At 43.0% G+C, this 18193-nt stretch overlaps 3 protein-coding genes across 3 annotated transcripts; 2 read left to right on the top strand and 1 right to left on the bottom strand.

Annotated features, from left to right (window-relative positions):
* Positions 1 to 1505: 1505 nt before the first annotated feature.
* On the bottom strand, positions 1506 to 10146 carry LOC5516560 (zinc metalloproteinase nas-14). The gene is made up of 12 exons (XM_048726582.1): positions 10024 to 10146; positions 9534 to 9626; positions 8978 to 9115; positions 8452 to 8575; positions 6870 to 7054; positions 6303 to 6521; positions 4900 to 5070; positions 4264 to 4443; positions 3476 to 3619; positions 2781 to 3037; positions 2563 to 2691; positions 1506 to 2048 (listed from the first exon to the last, which is right to left on the bottom strand). Exons 1-12 carry the CDS (start codon positions 10100 to 10102, stop codon positions 2007 to 2009), a joined length of 1761 nt encoding a protein of 586 aa, XP_048582539.1. The 5' UTR covers positions 10103 to 10146; the 3' UTR covers positions 1506 to 2006.
* Positions 10147 to 11553: 1407 nt separating this feature from the next.
* Positions 11554 to 13088, top strand: LOC5516559 (adenosine receptor A3). Its single transcript, XM_001636633.3, has one exon. The coding sequence runs from the start codon at positions 11554 to 11556 to the stop codon at positions 12478 to 12480; it is 927 nt and encodes a 308-aa protein (XP_001636683.2). The 3' UTR covers positions 12481 to 13088.
* A 1898-nt stretch (positions 13089 to 14986) lies between these two features.
* LOC5516558 (glutathione gamma-glutamylcysteinyltransferase 3) lies at positions 14987 to 15739 on the top strand. Its single transcript, XM_048726205.1, has one exon. It carries the CDS (start codon positions 14987 to 14989, stop codon positions 15737 to 15739), a length of 753 nt encoding a protein of 250 aa, XP_048582162.1.
* The last annotated feature ends 2454 nt before the right edge of the window (positions 15740 to 18193 follow it).

The following is an 18193-nucleotide window of genomic DNA, read 5'->3' as shown; positions in this document are numbered from 1 at the left end:
TCAGTCCAATAAAGGAGAGAATCACCACTAAATTGATACCTTCAAATTACAGTATGGCATTTAAACAGTCTAAATATATATTTTTGGAATCTTTGAAATGCTGTTACATCCATGAAATATTCTGCACAAGGGCAAAGCTTGTCGGAGTATTGTTTTGATTATAAGAATATTCATAATGGAACTTCTTTGGTGGGGAAATAAGAATTTACCATTAGACTCTTGACAACTTTGACAGCCATATTTACACCAGGAATTGTGTTTGTTAACTTTGATGTACTGCATAATTTAAATTATTGAATAAGGCCTGGATCCATTTGGTTGGTCCAATAAATCTCAGTAAAGAGCAGGATCCTAGATCCCCCAAAAATACTTCGATCAGTCAATACAAAAGGAGTTCAATGCTGGCTCCGCTTTTAGGCAGTGCCTAAATCTGTATATTAAGATTAGAGCGCGGGTTCCGACGCATGCCTTTTGTCACATCCATTTACCCCAATAGGACATTCACGCCGTTTTTGCACCGATGTCTACCAGAGTATTTATAACGGGCCACTGTTTTGATTTGTGAAGAAAAAAGTAGGTTTCGACAACAAAAAATCTGTTGGGTAGCGTAAGATGTTTAGAAGTCGGGCCGCAAGAAAGTCGGCTAAGCAGCACAAAACCGTCCCGACATATCGGCGGGTGTGACGGCAAAGGGAACGGCAGAAAACAATTGGAATTTAAAGAGCCAGACATGAAATGTACTCTGAAATGGATTTTGCGTGATACACTTTAGCCGTTTTCCTTCAAACTACAACGTGAAAACTCCCAGTTTCCAGGTCTCGAGGACGGGAACGTGTATGCTGTTATGTCACCAGTTTACTTCCGGTCGATTACGTAACAATCTCCAATGATTTTTAACGGAAAACGCGAAAAATATTTCAACATATTGAAAGCAGTGTGTCTATTGCAAGTTTCTTCGAGGATGTAATTGACCATTTAGAGTGGATGGCATGTTAAATATCTTTTTCGGATGCCTGGGGCATTTTTTTAACTTTAAAAGATCCCTTAGTCACTTAAAGCCGCATTGTCACCAGTTTACTGGTAAAGCAGTATCCACTATTCATTTACAGTTGTTAATCAATGGCGCTCTTGGAATTGTCTGCTGGGTCAAACGAAACAAGTTGGCGATAAGTTTACACATCATCTCACACTGCTAGCTTCCGTAAAGCCCCTTCTTGAGAAAGCCTGGCGTCCTGCACCGAGCAGGGACGAGAGCGAATCGGAGCAAGTAGGACGACACCACATCTATCATATGCAGAAAGCTAGGTCTCATAGCTAGAGTGACTGCACCCCCTTCGACCGGCAAAAACTGTCATCTATTATTAAAGATTAATCAAATTATACATTTTAGTATGATTGCGCACCCCATGAACAAATCCTGAAGCTCTCAAAACTAGCATTATAATTGTTAAACCTTGTTAACTCTAGGCTATTCAAAACTTACGGGGAGAAGGCTTGTTTTGTTCATAAAAATATGTGTCCTTTCATATACATAAGGAATACTAGATATTACATGTGATCGTTTGCCCCAGGCGGTATTCTACCTGGTGCCGAAACACGGACTTCGACCAGAGTGTAGCCACCAGTTATACCGATACACGCTGGTCGGCGTCCGAGAATCCGTCGGGTAATTATACCAAGTGCAATAGGTCCCGGATGACGTTCCAAAATCACAAACATCAGCTACAGAAAAGATTATTAGAACTTATTAGAGATTATTATATTATTATACAATCACACATTTGTTGAAATTTGTGTGTGATACCTTGACTCTGATCGCAAACTGAAGTGCGATTAAGCAGCTTTTTATTGGCTCTGAAGCTGGTGTACTTATCATTGATATCGCATTTTTTCCCCTGTTGTTGCTGTTACTATTACAGCTATTTTGTCTATTCGTTGTTGTTGTCATTGCTGATGTTGTCTTTATAGCTTATATACACTTTTTTATATAAAAACGTCTAATTTTTCTATTTTTTAGTGTTCCAAGGCTTCTTAGGGATATTCTTAATCTGAAGTAGAAGAAGAGAATCACATAAAAGATCAATGACAATGACATTTAACAAGCGTGTTCCCGGGATTTTCTTAGGGGCTGTGGGGTGCGCAGTCATAGGTATCATATGGAAAAAGCATAGTATTTGAAGATTCCTTAATAAGAAATGACCCACTTGTTGGTCGCCACCCTGTGTACGCGCCTGATTTAAGGTTGTTGAACACAAATGAAATCTGCATTTTAGAACGCATCACAGTAAAAAAAAAAAAACACACAAATATTTTTAGTATGTTTTTAGAATATGGTGAAATCTCAGGTTTGAATTTCTTATATATGTAAGGCACGTGTTGCTTTGATTGTTGTTTTTGTTGTTGTGCTTCGGTAGTTGGTGACGCGCGCTGCCGTAATTGTTGTTGTAGTTACTGTGTAGGTACTGAGCGCATACCGGGTCCCAGTCTCTTTATTTTCTTGTGCCAGCAACGATGCACAAAGATTGAAAGGGCTCTGAGAACTAGCCCGCCTTAGTGTCTTACGTGGGATGGTTGGCGCATGCGTAATTGTTGTTTCTGGAGTGGGCAGTTGCAGTCACCATTCCTGAATGTGACGTCATCGAGAGCAATATCACCATAGTAACTTGTACCGCGAATCGCTTCAAACATCACCTTGAAGAGGTTGAACAGAAAAAATGCGATTAAAATGACAATCGGCTCACAAACAACCAGGAGAGAAATTGAATTCTTTTAAAATCTACCTGATATGTATCGCTACTCTTAATATCCACCAAGCCCTGAAGCCACTGGTTCCCATGGTTACCCCTCCTGGTCCACACTATGGCCATGGTGCGGGATGAGTTTACGAGGTAGACTTCCAGGCCCCCGATGCCGTCGCCGTACATGTGATAGAAGAAGCTGAGGCAGGTTGCTGAGGTCGCTTGGAACGCCTGGCTGATAAGGCGCGTCGTCTGGCCGTGGCGAACTGGAGACGAGGATTCTGCGTACACAAAACTTCCTAAAGGGGATAATCAGTAATAAATCATTTTTTGTTAACCCAGGTTATTTCCTATTTCAAGTCTGTTGATACGACTTGAGAGACGTCTCGTCACACATCGCTTGAATCACGGAGAAATTCAATTCATCCTAACATAAAAACTGCTCGGTTATATTTGTAACCATAGTATCAAACAATGCAGGGAAAGTTATATTTTCCTAAAAGGTAAGAGTTTAAAACATTCAAAACAAAAACAAAACAACAGGCAAGTTAGAACGAAGACTTTAAGGGAGATAAGATTGATTCCCAGACAGCCATAATGGCCTTGTTCGAAACAAAGCTCCACCATTGGGACTATGTGGCTTACTCGGATAATCTCTAAATGCTGGAGGTCCCTTCTCATCTACCTTTTGATAGAAATGGTTCCTAAGTATCCTTAGAACAAGCGCATCACCGTACCTAGACCGGAAGTATGGTCTTTTGATGGTCCAGTACCGGATGTGGGTGTGCCTTCTGAACTGCGTTTCCATGGAAATGGGCTAGAGCCTGTGTTGTCGTTAGACCAGTGACACCAGTTCTCGTCAAAGGTACAATCAGCGGTATCTTAAAAGCAAATGCAGAAATAAATTGACAATTGATTTCACTGTACATATAGTGTGTAGAGTATGTGCCTACGTGAAATGAAATGTTTGCGACATGCTCTGAATGACTAGAGGCCACCGTTTTCTACTTGATTAAGTCTCTTTCCAGGGGCGGGGAGTGGTCCCATAAGTGGGGGGGGGGGGGGGGAAAGTTGGGGGGATGGGTGGGTACTTGTCTAGAAGGTAGGGGTGGTTGGTGGCATCAGGGGGGACGGGTGGGTGGTAGTTTCAAATCCTATTTATAAGAACGCGGGGATTTAAAAATTTTTAAATCCCCGCGTTTTAAAAAACAGTTTTAAAAAACTGTTCAACAAATTTTTTGTCGGTTGCATATATACCGCTTGAAACCCGTTGTTTTAAAAAACGTTCATATATATCTAAAGAAACATCCGCTCAGAAGAATGGGGGGGTGGCCCCCTGCCCCTCCCCTTCCGCCGCCCCTGCTCTCAAAACTCAATGAAGGCTAGGCTAACAAAAAAATAGATTTCATTTTTATATAACATGTATTGTAACATTTTTGTTTTGACTAAGACTCAGGACTGGGAGAAGAGGGATGCGTGACGCCAAATATACACTGTAGCCAATAGAAGCCGTAAAACACCTCACCGGCGTCGCAGAATCTTGTCACGCAAGATCTGTGATCAGAAGCATTACCAACACAGGGTAACCCTTCATCAGACGGTACCGGGTCATCACAAGACCTCGTTCTGGTGCGGACGCCAAGGTCACATGACACACTGCAGCTAGACCATGAGGACCAGCGGCCCCAGTGACCATCCAGCGGTACTGAAAGACATTTTTAAAAACGTTTACTGAATTGTCTCTATACTGTAGGCTTTCTTATGATTGCAGGCAATAAACTGAAAGCAAGGTTTTCAGAACAGGGGTGCAGCCAGTCGAAAATGCAGTAAATGAGACATCTAAAATACAAGGAGAAAATGCCTTGAAATGGCCTTTGCCCCCCCCCCCCGTTAAAAGTCGTGGCTACGCTGCTGTAGAAAGCGTTCCGAGTTCATGTCCATGATGATATTTCATAATGAGGTCTTCTCCAAAAGGTGACGATGTCAAAGTGGGCTTAGCCAACTGTGATGTCATTACTGTAGTAACCGCTGACCCTAGTCAGTTAACACTTATTTGCCTTTCTTTACTGTCAATGCCTTTGCTTAGGCACCTCTGTTATGCACAAACCGTAGCAATATTAGCATTTAATAGCAAGGTTTCTTGCCTACACCCACTAGCTACCGTGACAGTCTTGATGCGCACACTCCAACGCTTCTGTCTGCACGCCGTGCCGGTCGGCTCCGGGGCACGATGTATCACGTGACTCTGATGTGCAGAACCGCTGGCGGTGTTTATTGCAGGCACTATCACATGGAGAGAAAGCCGTCCATGAACTCCACCCATCTTTTGGCCCTGATCACAGGAAAACCGGTTGAATGATATCGCTGAATTTTATATTAATTCACGTCTGATCAGTTATATGATAAAATATATAGTATCAATACAGAGCAAATTAACATCGCGAGACTTGTTCAAATGCGCTTCGCATCCAACTGACTTTACTCGTCGGTTTGTAGAGCACTGTTAGTCTGTAAGCATTGCCGTCAAAAGATCGTACAACGGGGGCGGTCCTCGCCATCATCCACCAACACAAGTTAAACCAATACAGGTTCATGATAACATTAACGTTTTTATCCGATGAATTTACAGTCCCCAATCTTCGAGTGAAATGGAAATAAAAAGATCCCGCGGTATCGCTAAGACCCCGTACCCCTAAGACCCCGTATTCCTAAGATCCCGTATGCCATAGATCCCTAACATCCCGTATCCCTAAGATCCTGTATCGATAAGATCTCGTATCCTTAAGATCCCGTATGCCGAAGATCCCTTATCCCAAAGTTCCTGTATCCCTAAGATCCCGTATCCCTAAGACCCCGCATGCCATAGATCCCGTATCCCTATAATCCCGTATACCAAAGATCCCCAATCCCTAAGATCCCGTATTCCTAAGACCCCGCATGCCATAGATCCCGTATCCCTATAATCCCGTATCCCAAAGATCCCCAATCCCTAAGATCCCGTATTCCAAAGATCCCGAATGCCATAGATCCCGTATCCCTATAATTCCGTATCCCAAAGATCACGTATCCCGAAGATTCAGTATCCTTAAGACCGCGTATCCCCTAGATCCAATATCCCTAGGATCCAGTATTCTTACGATCCCGTACCCCAAAGCTCCCATTACCTAAGATACCGTATCCCTAACATCCGTAACCCTAAGATCCTGTATCCCTAAGATCCCGTATGCCATAGATCCCGTATCCTTATATCCCGTATCCCAAAGTTCCTGTATCCCTAAGATCCTGTATCCCTAAGATCCTGTATCCCTAAGATCCTGTATCCCTAAGATCCCGTATGCCATAAATCCCGTATGCCATAGATCCCGTATCTTTATGATCCCATATCCCAAAGTTCCAGTATCCCTAAGATCCCGTATCCCAAAGATCCCGTTTCCCTAAAATCCCTTATCCTTAAGATCCCGTATCCCAAAGATCCCGTATCCTAAACATCCGGTATCCCTAAGATCCCGTATCCCAAAGATCCCGTATCCCTAAGATCCCTTATCCCAAAGATCCGGTATGCACCTTTACAGTCGTAAAGCGTGTCAATCTTGATCACGTCTCCTTGGCTCGGCCTTGATTGCCCCCCCAGTGGTCGCAACGGATTGCCCAGCGCCTGCAGCGTCTGTTTGCCGTTAGCGCCAAAGGCACGGTTACCGTAATGCAACAGACTGTTGAAGTCATATCTCAGCCCCATTGCGTCCACTCTGTCGTGACGGTATTTCTCAAAGTTCTGTTCTTTACCTGAAAAAACAATGATGCCTTTGATTATTTTATAAATTCTGATGCCTTTGAGTTGACTACTAATGACAATTTGTATTCGAGGTGTTGGAAGATGGAGAGATGAATTAAAGAATGAAATAATCATGTACATTTGGATGGCCCCCTCCCCACAAATCTTCATTGATGTGAGATGAAACTGGATTAATTGTATGACTCGGTAATGCGCGAGAGCGTATGATGGCTTTGTTATTGGCTTCCTTAACCACTATATGAATCAACTTATTTAATTAGTAGTTCTGTCCCATTTTTAGATATGGGGTCATACCCTAGCCCCCTCTCCACTCTTCCCCACCCCCTTGCCACACCCACCTGGCAAGATGTTCTCCCACATGACCTCCACGTGCTGGTCTCTATCAGGTCTCGACTGTTCGTGCCACAAGCCGATAGCGTGCATCATCTCGTGTAATATAGCACCTGGATTACTGCAACCACGTGACAACGACACTTCTTGGGCGCCTTTTTGCCAGTACTGCCTACCGACCGCTGACCAGCACCTGAATCCAAAACACATAAGCTTAAAGCTGCATTGTCACCAGTTTACTTCCGGTCGATTACGTAACAATCTCCGATGATTTTTAACGGAAAACGCGAAAAAATATTTCAAAATATTGAAAGCAGTGTGTTAATTGAAAGTTTCTTTGAGGATGTGATTGATAATTTAGAGCGGATGGTTTCCGTCGGACCTCCGGAAGTAAACTGGTGACAATGCGGCTTTAAATATAGATGAGCCATTTACAAGATTAAGATTTCGTGCTGTGGCCCAGATGAGCACACCATTTCCTAGAGGTATGATGACAAACATACCTACCAACCTACCAACCTACCAACCTACCAACCTACCTGCCTACCTCCTACCTGCCTGCCTACCTACCTACCTACCTGCCTACCTACCTACCTGCCTGCCTACCTACCTACCTACCTACCTACCTACCTACCTACCTACCTACCTACCTACCTACTCACCTACCTACCTACCTACCTACCTACCTACTTACCTACCTACCTACCTACCTACCTACCTACTCACCTACCTACCTACTTACCTACCTACCTACCTACCTACTTACCTACCTACCTACCTACCTACCTACCCACCCACCTACCTACCTACCTACCTACCTACCTACCTACCTACCTACCTACCTACCTACCTACCTACCCGCCCACCTACCCACCCACCTACCCACCCACCTACCCACCCACCTACCCACCCACCTACCTACCCACCTACCTACCTACCTACCTACCTACCTACCTACCTACCTACCTACCTACCCACCCACCCACCCACCCACCCACCCACCCACCCACCCACCCACCCACCCACCCACCCACCTACCTACCTACCTACCTACCTACCCACCCACCCACCCACCCACCCACCCACCCACCCACCCACCCACCTACCTACCTACCTACCTACCTACCTACCTACCTACCTACCTACCTACCTACCTACCTACCTACCTACCTACCACCTACCCACCCACCCACCAACCCACGATCTCCGCGACGCCCTGGGTCCCCGAGGATGATATGACACCACTCGAACAGGAAAAGACATTGAAGATGACTCCTAAATATAGTATTAATTTCCTAATAAGGAGTTGTCCGAGAAAGAAAGCAAAAGAAACCCGACGTTTTACAATACTTGATTGGGTAAGGTCCGTTTAATTAAGGATCCCTATAGGCCGATTAAGACAGCACGATTTAGTAGTATGCGAACCTGCCTACGACATGCCTTAACACTGAACTACACACTACTGCACTACGACTTTCGTAGCCGAATGTGTCGTAGCGGAGTCGTGGGCTGATTTTCACTCTACGACTCGAGTTAATAGAGGTGTCGCACACAAATGAATGCTGCTGTCTAATCAAGAGGTTTACTTACCCGTTTGTTTGAACAAAACGAACCCAGTTGACTTCGGTCCTCCTCGGCTCCCATTGTACGCATGTCAAGTTATTGAACTCGCCAATGGCGATGGCAATGTTTGTGGCCAGCAGGGTATCAGTAACTTATCAAAGAAATAGAAACAAAGAAGTGTAGGTTCTAAATTGGGGACTATACAATCCCCTATGGCACGGATGATTACGCCGAATGTCACCCTAATTAGGAAATGACCCACTTTTAGACGGACCAGGGGGGTACCATATGTTCTATCCCTCCCCTTTCACTGTAGAAGACTGGAGGATCCATTCTCAGACTGGGTACTAATCTGCGTAATCAAAGGGTGATTAAGCATAACGCGACTCTAATAGAAGACCAGACCCAGTAACTGGGATTTAAAACAATTCATGGGATGCAATTATCAATGTTATTTATGCATTGTATTCGGTATCTCGGTTCTGATTGGCTAAGAACATTCGGCCACTTATTTCTTTCGTCACCCTAACCGAAGGGATGCTATAAGACTCACGTGATGCGTCCATTTCGTACGGGATCTTTTTTGTCAGCCAAAGGCTTGCCCTGTGCCTCGGTGCGCTGCGCTTTGCGGGTTGGCTGTGGTGAGTTGCCGCTAAGACAATATCCCCTTCAAACAGATCGATATCGTCAGCTGTAAGAAGACAGAAAACAACTCAACGACAAATAATCCATACAAATATTAGGACTCAAATAAGACTCAAATAATAATACAAAACAGCTAGTGTCCATATTGATTTGAACAGTAGTGAATGAAACCATAGAAAGTGGCGGAATCTCATGAAGGGGGGGAACCATCCCGGAAGGAAGGGGTGGGGTATGGGCCTCCTGCGAAGCGGCTCAAGGAAAGGGGAAGGGTGAGGCTACATTTGACAGAATTTAAAATGCTACCAATAATTTCCCTAATATTATTCATGTAACCGTAATACCATCAAAACCTCCTCTCGCCCACCCCACACGCATTGTATCACACAGGAATTCCGTGAAAGGAAATACACTCTGAAAGAGAACAGATTGAAGTTATATGAAACGAAGAAAACTTTGGATTATACCTTGATTGGCGCGAATTATCTCATCAGCTATGCTAACATCAGGGAAGACTTCTTGGCCCGAGTTGAAGTCCTCTGTAATTTTCCGCTTGAACCCTAATACAAGCAGCATAATTATCTTACCACTTTGTAGCGCGAGATTATACACCTGTAATAGTTGCTTCCGGTCACTTCACATCCATTGGTCAGCGGTCATTGTTACCCGTGCGCCCTTGCGCCCCCTGCGTTGCCGCCATTATCTTTGTGTTTGTGCTCGTTAGAAGTGAAGCCACTACAACACCTATTTTTCAAAACGTTTTCATTGCAGATGTTCATTAGCAAATGGAAGTTCAGCGACCGAAAGGTATCATGGGTCTCTATATTTCTTCCGAATGTAGAATAGTAGGGATCGATCATCCAACTGTACAATAAGCCAGGTCTGGCTTTGGCATTGCTTAGTTCGTTGTCTGCTAACAATTAGTACCCATAAACCCATTTTGGTCTTGAAACGTACTTTTACCTGTTGCAGGAAGCGGAACGCTCTGCGCTGCGGACAGGAAGACGGTTGAACACAAGCAGAAGAGTAAGAACATGTCTTGTTCGTTGTCTAGTTTGTTGCTCTAACAAATGGTTAGAATGGTCCCTAGAAATAAATGACAGAGCGTCCTACTGCATACTCATCAGCACGCGCAGCTTGCATATTAATGGCGCATACCCACGTGCACACTGCACGTATCCTTGTGGTTTATCATTGGAAGCGATTAGAACACGACCATAGCCCCAATTATATCCGAGGTCTAATCATCCTAGCAACGCCCGTGGCGAAGCAATCACTCTTGTTATAACTCTTCATCTTTCCTTTTTTTTTTCCGACGTGATGACATGGTAGCTACTCGCAAATGCGCAGAAGCTACAAAAAAGCTTTAGTTAAATCCTCACTACTTAAAAATATAATTATGTACAAAACCTGATAACAAGGAATATTCGACAACAATAGCGTACTGTGTGTTAAACTCTAAAATAAATCAGAAAATAATATGAATGAATGGAAAACTAAGCCAGACGAGGAAACATGCCTTTGCGAAGAGAGTTGTGAAAATGTGTAGTTGCAGAAAATATCAAAACATCCTCCCCCTCCCCATAAAGGGGAATTGAAGTTCTAGGGGGTGGGGGTCGAACGCCCAGGAATTTCCAGAGGTGTGGGGGTCATACCTCCGACACCCTCCATGGGGGGGGATGGATATTTTCGGGAATTACACAATTGAAAGACCGAGAAGAGCCAGCTGCAGGTTTCTGCTGTCAGGGAGCCAAATAACAAATATTGACTTTCCTCTACAAAGCAGTTGCACCTTAGCTGCTAGGGGAAATTCATAATCGATGAATGAATGATACAGTTCGCGCAAAAATCGATATCGGGTCCAACAGTGAAATTTATCGCGAGTCGATGATGAACTATTTAGCTTTAACATTGAATTCTACATAAAATTATCAATCTGTCTATCAACAATAGAATTCTAACTAAAAAGTTTTGCTTTTTTATGGTATTTTCTATATAAAATATAGAGCAGATCGTATTGAGTTTTTGTTCCGCCAAGCCTACAATGTATAAAGTGGTCTTAATTATTCAATTCTATATGTATATTCTTATATTCTATAAGTTTTTGTGTTCTCTGCTTCATTCTATTTAACGCTTTAAAATATGTACCCATAGTTTTAGCGCATTATGAATAAATATATTACTATAAATTCTGTTTTACAATATGACCCATTAACATAATTTGCCCCGATTTTCAACTTAATTATGGTTCAAAATTAGATTTCAGTGTAGAAAAAGGTGCATTGTTAACCATAAAGACAGGTGCACAGAACAAAAGCGATACTTGAATTTAATAAAAAGAAAGTATCTCTCCAACCCATTCTCATTTTCGCCGCATACAACATTGGAAAAGGAATGACTTAAAGGATTAAAAATCACGGAGAAAAAACACGTGAGAAACCAGTTTTGTATCAAAAGTGACAAGTTCCAAGCTGGAATATAAGCGCCATGAACTGTACCAAGACATACTTTAAGTTAGACAACATTGCGCATTTGGCGGTCTACTTCGGTGTGAACGTACTTTTAGGAGCAATGTCAGCAGTTCTTAATGCCTTCATCATCTTTGTAATCATGAGTAGCGAGAGACTGAGATCATCACCATCATATCTCCTGATCTCAAACCTTTGTCTGACGGACCTCGCGACGGGCCTTATCAGCCAGCCGATATCCTTGATGGTCGTTTTGAAAGAGTCTTGGTTCGGCGTACACTGCTCCGTGATCAAAGCACAATTCGGGGGAGTACCCATCGCAAATTTTTTCTTCGGCGCTGCATCACTTCTGACCGCAACCGTTATCAGCATTGACCGCTTTATTGCAGTTCACTTGCAGAATTCGTACCGTCTTGTTGTATCTAAGAAAAGAAGTTACGTAATCATCGCTGGAATATGGCTTTATTCCCTGCTCACGCTGGCATACCAGGCCGACGCTCCTTTGCCGTTCTTCTACATCGTTGCGATCACAATATCTGTGTGTTTAATAGTGTTATGTATGAGCTACAGAAAATGTTTCACGGCCATACGAAATCATAAGCAAAGAATCGCGGACATGAGTAATGCTGCAACGGAAGCTGTGGATTTAGACAAGTACCGTCATGCAATGATCACGATGGTTATATCAGCTACGGTTCTATTTGGTGTATACTTCCAGCTTCTATGCGCACTGTCTCTTTATCGACGTATACGTTTCGGGGCGGAAATACTTCGATTATCTGAGACAATAGTGTATTTTAACTCTACCTTCAACCCGATTTTGTATCTTTGTAGGATAAGAGATATCCGTGTCGGCTGCGTGAGAATAATCAGAAATCTGCGATGCAATGCAGTTGTAGACTCCAATTCCCAAAAACTCAATGCAGTTAATCCTGCCGGCCATTAAGGTGCTACGGCAAGCAAGGCAAGAGGTTCAAGCGCAACCTAAAATATGTGAAGAATACGCACCGCATGATGGAAGTTGAGTTGAGCTGAGTTGCGTACCGCGTTTCGTAAGTGATGTATACGCATTGCACCTCGTGACGGAAGTTGAGAGTGTGAACCGCGTGACGGAAGTGAAGAATACGTAACACGTGACGGGAGTGGAGATCCAATTCAACATGACACATGTAAAGAATACGATTTACGTGACGGGATTGAAGAGTGCACAATGCGTGACAGAAGTCGTGAAGCTAGATAAAACGAAACGCGAAATGTGACGGAAGTGAGGATTACGCGCCACGGGACGGAAGTAAAAAGCTCGTACAGCGCAACGGAAGTGACGGTCACGCAAAATTTGAGGGAGGTGCCGATGGCATGTGTGACGCACAACTAACAGAAGTAAAAGCTGTGCACGACGCAAAGGAAGTGAGAAATATGTTTAGAGCGATGGTTGTGAAGGTCATTTACAACGTGATGGACGCGTACAGACTTATTCACTCCCAATCTCCTGTTCTTTTTTTGACCACGCCACAGGAAACCCGAAATATTAATAAAGCCCATTTTCCAAGAAAAGGCCCAAATCGCATACGAAGGAGGCTGATTCGTATTATTTCCAGTTTTTGAGCGCGTTATGTGGATATGCGATGTCCCTTTCTACTCTCCCAATGGCTATAAAATGTTTGTTTGATCGGACATGTTTCAGCATAGTGCAGTTTATGAGCACGTGCACGTGAAAGATCTGTACCTGCGCAACTGAGCAAAGGAGAACTAGGTTTTTAGGTTCCTAGAGCACAGCCTGCTCTGCATGATGACGAAATGAACACACATGATATCGACACGGTAATTCCCAAGAGACGCAAGCGTGATAATACCCCGATATTTTTCAGTCTATATATCAGCGAGCTGTGCGTGGCGTAACCGACTAAGACAGGGCTGGGATCCTTGTTATTGCCTCCCCATCAATGCGCAGGTCCCTCAGGTTCCTTTGCGGTGCTGGGGCCGAAATCTTCAGCCAGCCGTAAAGCTTTAGGGGCCAAACGGTGTTTCAGGGTGTGTGTGGGAGTATGGTCTATTTTTTCTCATATCTGATCTGAGGAGGTTCGATCTTCGGGCAATCGTGTCTGCCCTTCTTCTATTACTTTCTTTCTTTCTTTCTTTTTTTTATTCTGGTTGAATTCCCGCAATTTCGTACAACTACTTAAAGATCATACTAAAAGACACCGTACTATTTTCAAAATTCTCGCTTTTTGCGCGCTCGATTTGATCGAGTCCCCTCTCGGTAAAACCATATTATTATTTATTGGCAGAAGACCCTAGGGACTAGGGACATGGTTGAATTGGTAGTATAGTGGGCTCAGAAAAGGACAGCGCATAAATCATTAGACATGCGCGTCGAAGCTTACAAAATGATCAGTAACTCTAAATGACATGCGCTCTAAATCCCGGTCTAGGGTAGCGGCACGCGGTGCTTCAATCAAAGCGGGTTTCGACCTATGACAGATCCATTTTTTTCGCTAGCGCCAGCCCAGAGAAATGGCTCTGCTAGCAGCAAGGAAGCGCGATAATAGAAATAGATCTAAATGCAATCACACCGTAGGTTATAACACATGACCTAACCTTCTCTGCAGGCAACTAAGAAAAGAGGGAGAAAGAACGGGTTACCTGTGGGGAAATTAAGAAGGAGGGAGACTAAGGGAGAAGTAGAGCCCTGTTATTTACCTCGGGCTTTTTGCCCAAATCAGTTTATTTTTCTCTCTTTTTTTTTCTTTTTGCTCTTTGAGATTCCTGCGGAGGAAGCTTTGGTAAGCCATGGTGACACGCTTAATCACACCCTATTCACTCCATGAACGAGTTAAGGCTAACTTCAAACATCGTATTATCCATAAGCCGTATTCAATGCAAATTGCATTCAAATAAAGATGAAACAATCGACTCGATTTATTTGCATTTTATTGAATACGGCTCATGGATAATACGACGTTTGAACTTAGCCTAACTCGCACGAAAGAACAAAAAAGACAAGTAAAATACTCCTCGCGCTAATACTTTTAGGTTCTTGGGTTGTTTACTCTACTGTATTCAATGCATCAATGGATCACCCATTAATAATAAAAATAATAAAAAATGACTCGTCAAATACTCCTCAAGCTAATAATATTTACATCGAATATTCTCTGCTTTTTAACCCTGCTTATCCCTAGTCGTCTGCTGTTTATTTCTCCAAAACAAAACCCGAACGTAATTTTTCCCTTATCATCACACCTCTTCTGTACACTTTTCAAAAGTGGTGGTCAAAACACCGAGCATATACTCCAGATGTTGTCAGTCACTGACAGCAATAAGCAATATCTCTGCCTCCTCATTTGCACATAAATCGGTCTATTTTGCCTAAACAAACACATATGACACTTACTCTAATCCACATACAGCAGGTACAGGAATAGTGAAGAACTGGCGCCTGTGCGGAGTCGATGGAAACTTTCCATTGTTATGAACTCCCAGAGGATCTGCTAGATTATCGCTCAAGCGAATCACGTCGTAGGCTCAGCCGATGTTTGAGCAATGGCAGCGCCGTTCCTTTTCTTTCGTTATCGTCATGCTATAATACCCAATCCGAGCTGATGTTTTGTGGACTCTCTTCACTCGCTGTAACTCTCAATGCGCTGCGGATAGACCCGCAAAGAATTTGGAAAACCCCGTGGCGCTGGTTCACGGAGGAGCTTCTCGATAACTGCAGACCCATAGATGTGGTCAGAGAAGCTGGAGGAATCACGATGGAAGAGTTTTCGTGTCTCGCCAAGTGCAATGGTGCAGTGTGTAGCACGACGAGAGCTGAAGACACCGAGCAAAGCTTCCAGCTTTTTCGTGACACCGTGATAAGTGTCTGTACGGGTAGGCAAGGTTTGTGCACCGACAACCCTTTAGACACAAGAGAACAGGAACCGCTGGAGTTGATGGTTTTGTCGTTTCATCGCTCTGGATTGAATCAGATTGGCGCTGGTCATTATAGCCCGATTGCTGCTTACGATGATGAGAATGACTCAGCATTAATCCTGGATGTTTCTCGATACAAGTACCCGCCATTTTGGGCACCTGTTAGGAAGCTTTTCGATGCAATGTTGGCGAAAGACCCAGTAACAAATAAAAGCAGGGGATACTTTGTGCTGAAAGCGAAAAAGGAGGAAACCTTGGGATGTTGTTCTTGTCATCGAAAGATCGCATAATATATACGCCGTGTTTTTAATTTTCTTGTTGTCTTCGACGAAGAAGAGAAAAAGAAGAAAACAAAAAGTTTGAGGCCATGCTCTTCTCTTTTTAGTGGAGAAAGGATCACCACCGTCACACAATCAGCAAAGAGCTGCTTGGCTGACTAAAACCGTGGCTTTTTAATGTCTTCTGAAGAGAAAATGTTTAAGATATTGGCTTTCTTATTTGTAATCGTGAAAGTTGATGCTTTATATGTTTACTAGCATTCTGCCCGGATTAAATGAAAGTAAGAATTGCGAATCGAAGCGAAAAGACGCATATAATCATATACTAGGGAACATTGTATAATGTTTTTTTCTAGGTAGACGTGTGCTCTTTTGTTTGACAAATGACTATTCGTTATTCATGAGTTGAAAACCAGTCAGTTGTTTTTCTCTATGTCATAGAAAAAAATATAGCTTATTTTCGAGTGATTTTTGTGGTAAACCAATATTTTTAATAGCTATAAGCATGTCAATGTTCAGTTTTAGGATACAGTCCTGATGATGTAGTATCGTATGCACCAACAGGCTGCAAAAGAAACCAGTATAGCAGGCGCGAATCCCGCTGAACACTGTATAGCAGGCGCGGAACCATTAAAGCCGCATTGTCACCAGTTTTCTTCCGGAGGGCCGACGAAAACCTCAACCGACAAGAGACAAAAGAATTTATTAGAATCCGCGCTATTTAACAGGCCAAACCGCTCTGAACAAGAGACCATGATCCCTTGCTCTAAATTATCCGTCACATCCTCAAAGAAACTTTCAATAGACACATATTGCTTTTATAATTCGCAGTGGCCATATGCCCGACAGTTGGGAAAGGTCCTCAATGGACTGAATGCCCGACAGTTTTCAGTTTTTTTTCAAACAACCAAGTAAATTGTCGACCTAGTGAGTTAATCGTATTCTATATTTGTCGAGAAAGGGCAAACAAATCTGAATTGAGCTTTGTTGTCGGTATTGGATGTTTTGCGTCGTCTATGTACACTATAGAATCGTGATTTTAGTGGCAGTTAATTTTCTACAACATGCTGCTAAATGTATCGGCAGTTCTCATTTACAAAAATATATCACAGTAAATTGTCGACCTAGTGAGTTCAAAGTATTATATATTTGTGGAGAAGGGGCAAGCGAATCTAATTTGAGTTTTGTATTCGTAATTGAACGCATTTCCTTGCTTGTATACACTATAAAATCGTTATGAAAGTGACACTGAATTACAAACTACAACTGCCGGGACAGGTCTTCAATAGACTATATATGCCCGACAGTTTCCAATTTATTCAAATATGCCAGTATCTGTAAATTGCCAGCCTAGTAAGTTCAAAGTATCCTATATTTGTTTAGAAAGGGCAAGCGATTCTGAATTGAACTTTGTTGTCGGAATTGAATGTTTTTCCTTACTTGTATACAATATAAAATCGTTATTTTAGTGACACTAGCATTTTTTCTGATACAATAACACAGCCGGGAAAGGTGTTTTTGCGCGCACAAGAATGCACGCAAACCTAATGCGGGAGTCCGTCTCGATTTCTCTAATCTTCTTCCAAAAGCTCCCACAATCCCCTTGGGGTGTATTTGAGAAAATGTGCAAGCCCATGCGCCACTTTTTGTATATTGGTTTAGTGTACTCATTACTATCTTACATAAGCCTTTTTCTTACACGAGGTATCTAGCCTACCGTTCTACGTCATCGCAATACCTTCTCCATAATTTAAAACTGTATCATGGCCGCCATCTTGAATTTGAGATTCCAGCTCTCAGATCCATGTTTTTTTGCAGTTGAAGGCCCGATTCACGCTTTAATAACTGCATATTTTACCATAGCTTCAATTTCTACCAAGTTATTGTGGATTGATTTCGCTGTATTTACTCGTGTTTCCATTTGCAACCCGAAGTGACCCGGCAAAACACGTGAGGCTCGAGACAAGTGTCACGCGGGAAAATATCGCAGGGTGTCGGGGCTACGCTAGTACTTGCTACGCGGGAAATTAATACTAGGTGATGAGTTTCGCTATTTTTATAACTTCAGCATTTTAGTCAATTTACTGCCAACTTATGCCGGGAGTTAATGATGCGTTTTGTTTAGATATGAGTCGGGAATTGGCCCCTCCGCAATTGTAGGCGGGACCATATTGTTTTCAAGATATTTGTGAATCGTAAATCGAGCACCTATTTAACCTATGCCCGTTTCGTATTCATCAACCACCGGTATAAAGTTGGTTTTGACTTCGGGAGCAGGTAACTCTAGGTATCGTCCAGGTCTAGTGAAATTCTGGTATAACCAGAATTGGTATTAAGAAAGCAAGTGAAAAAATGATTGGAATGTTGTCAATCATGGGGGTCACGCATGAAGATTGTCATGCGCACTAGCTCGGAAAGCATGAAGTGCGTTACCTTCTAAGTCAACAATAATCGTATAATCATTAT

This window comes from Nematostella vectensis, chromosome 4 (assembly GCF_932526225.1).
Source record: "Nematostella vectensis chromosome 4, jaNemVect1.1, whole genome shotgun sequence".
NCBI classification, from domain to species: domain Eukaryota; kingdom Metazoa; phylum Cnidaria; class Anthozoa; order Actiniaria; family Edwardsiidae; genus Nematostella; species Nematostella vectensis.
Note: the sequence above shows the minus strand (reverse complement) of the source record. Positions and strands in the feature narration are given on the sequence as shown.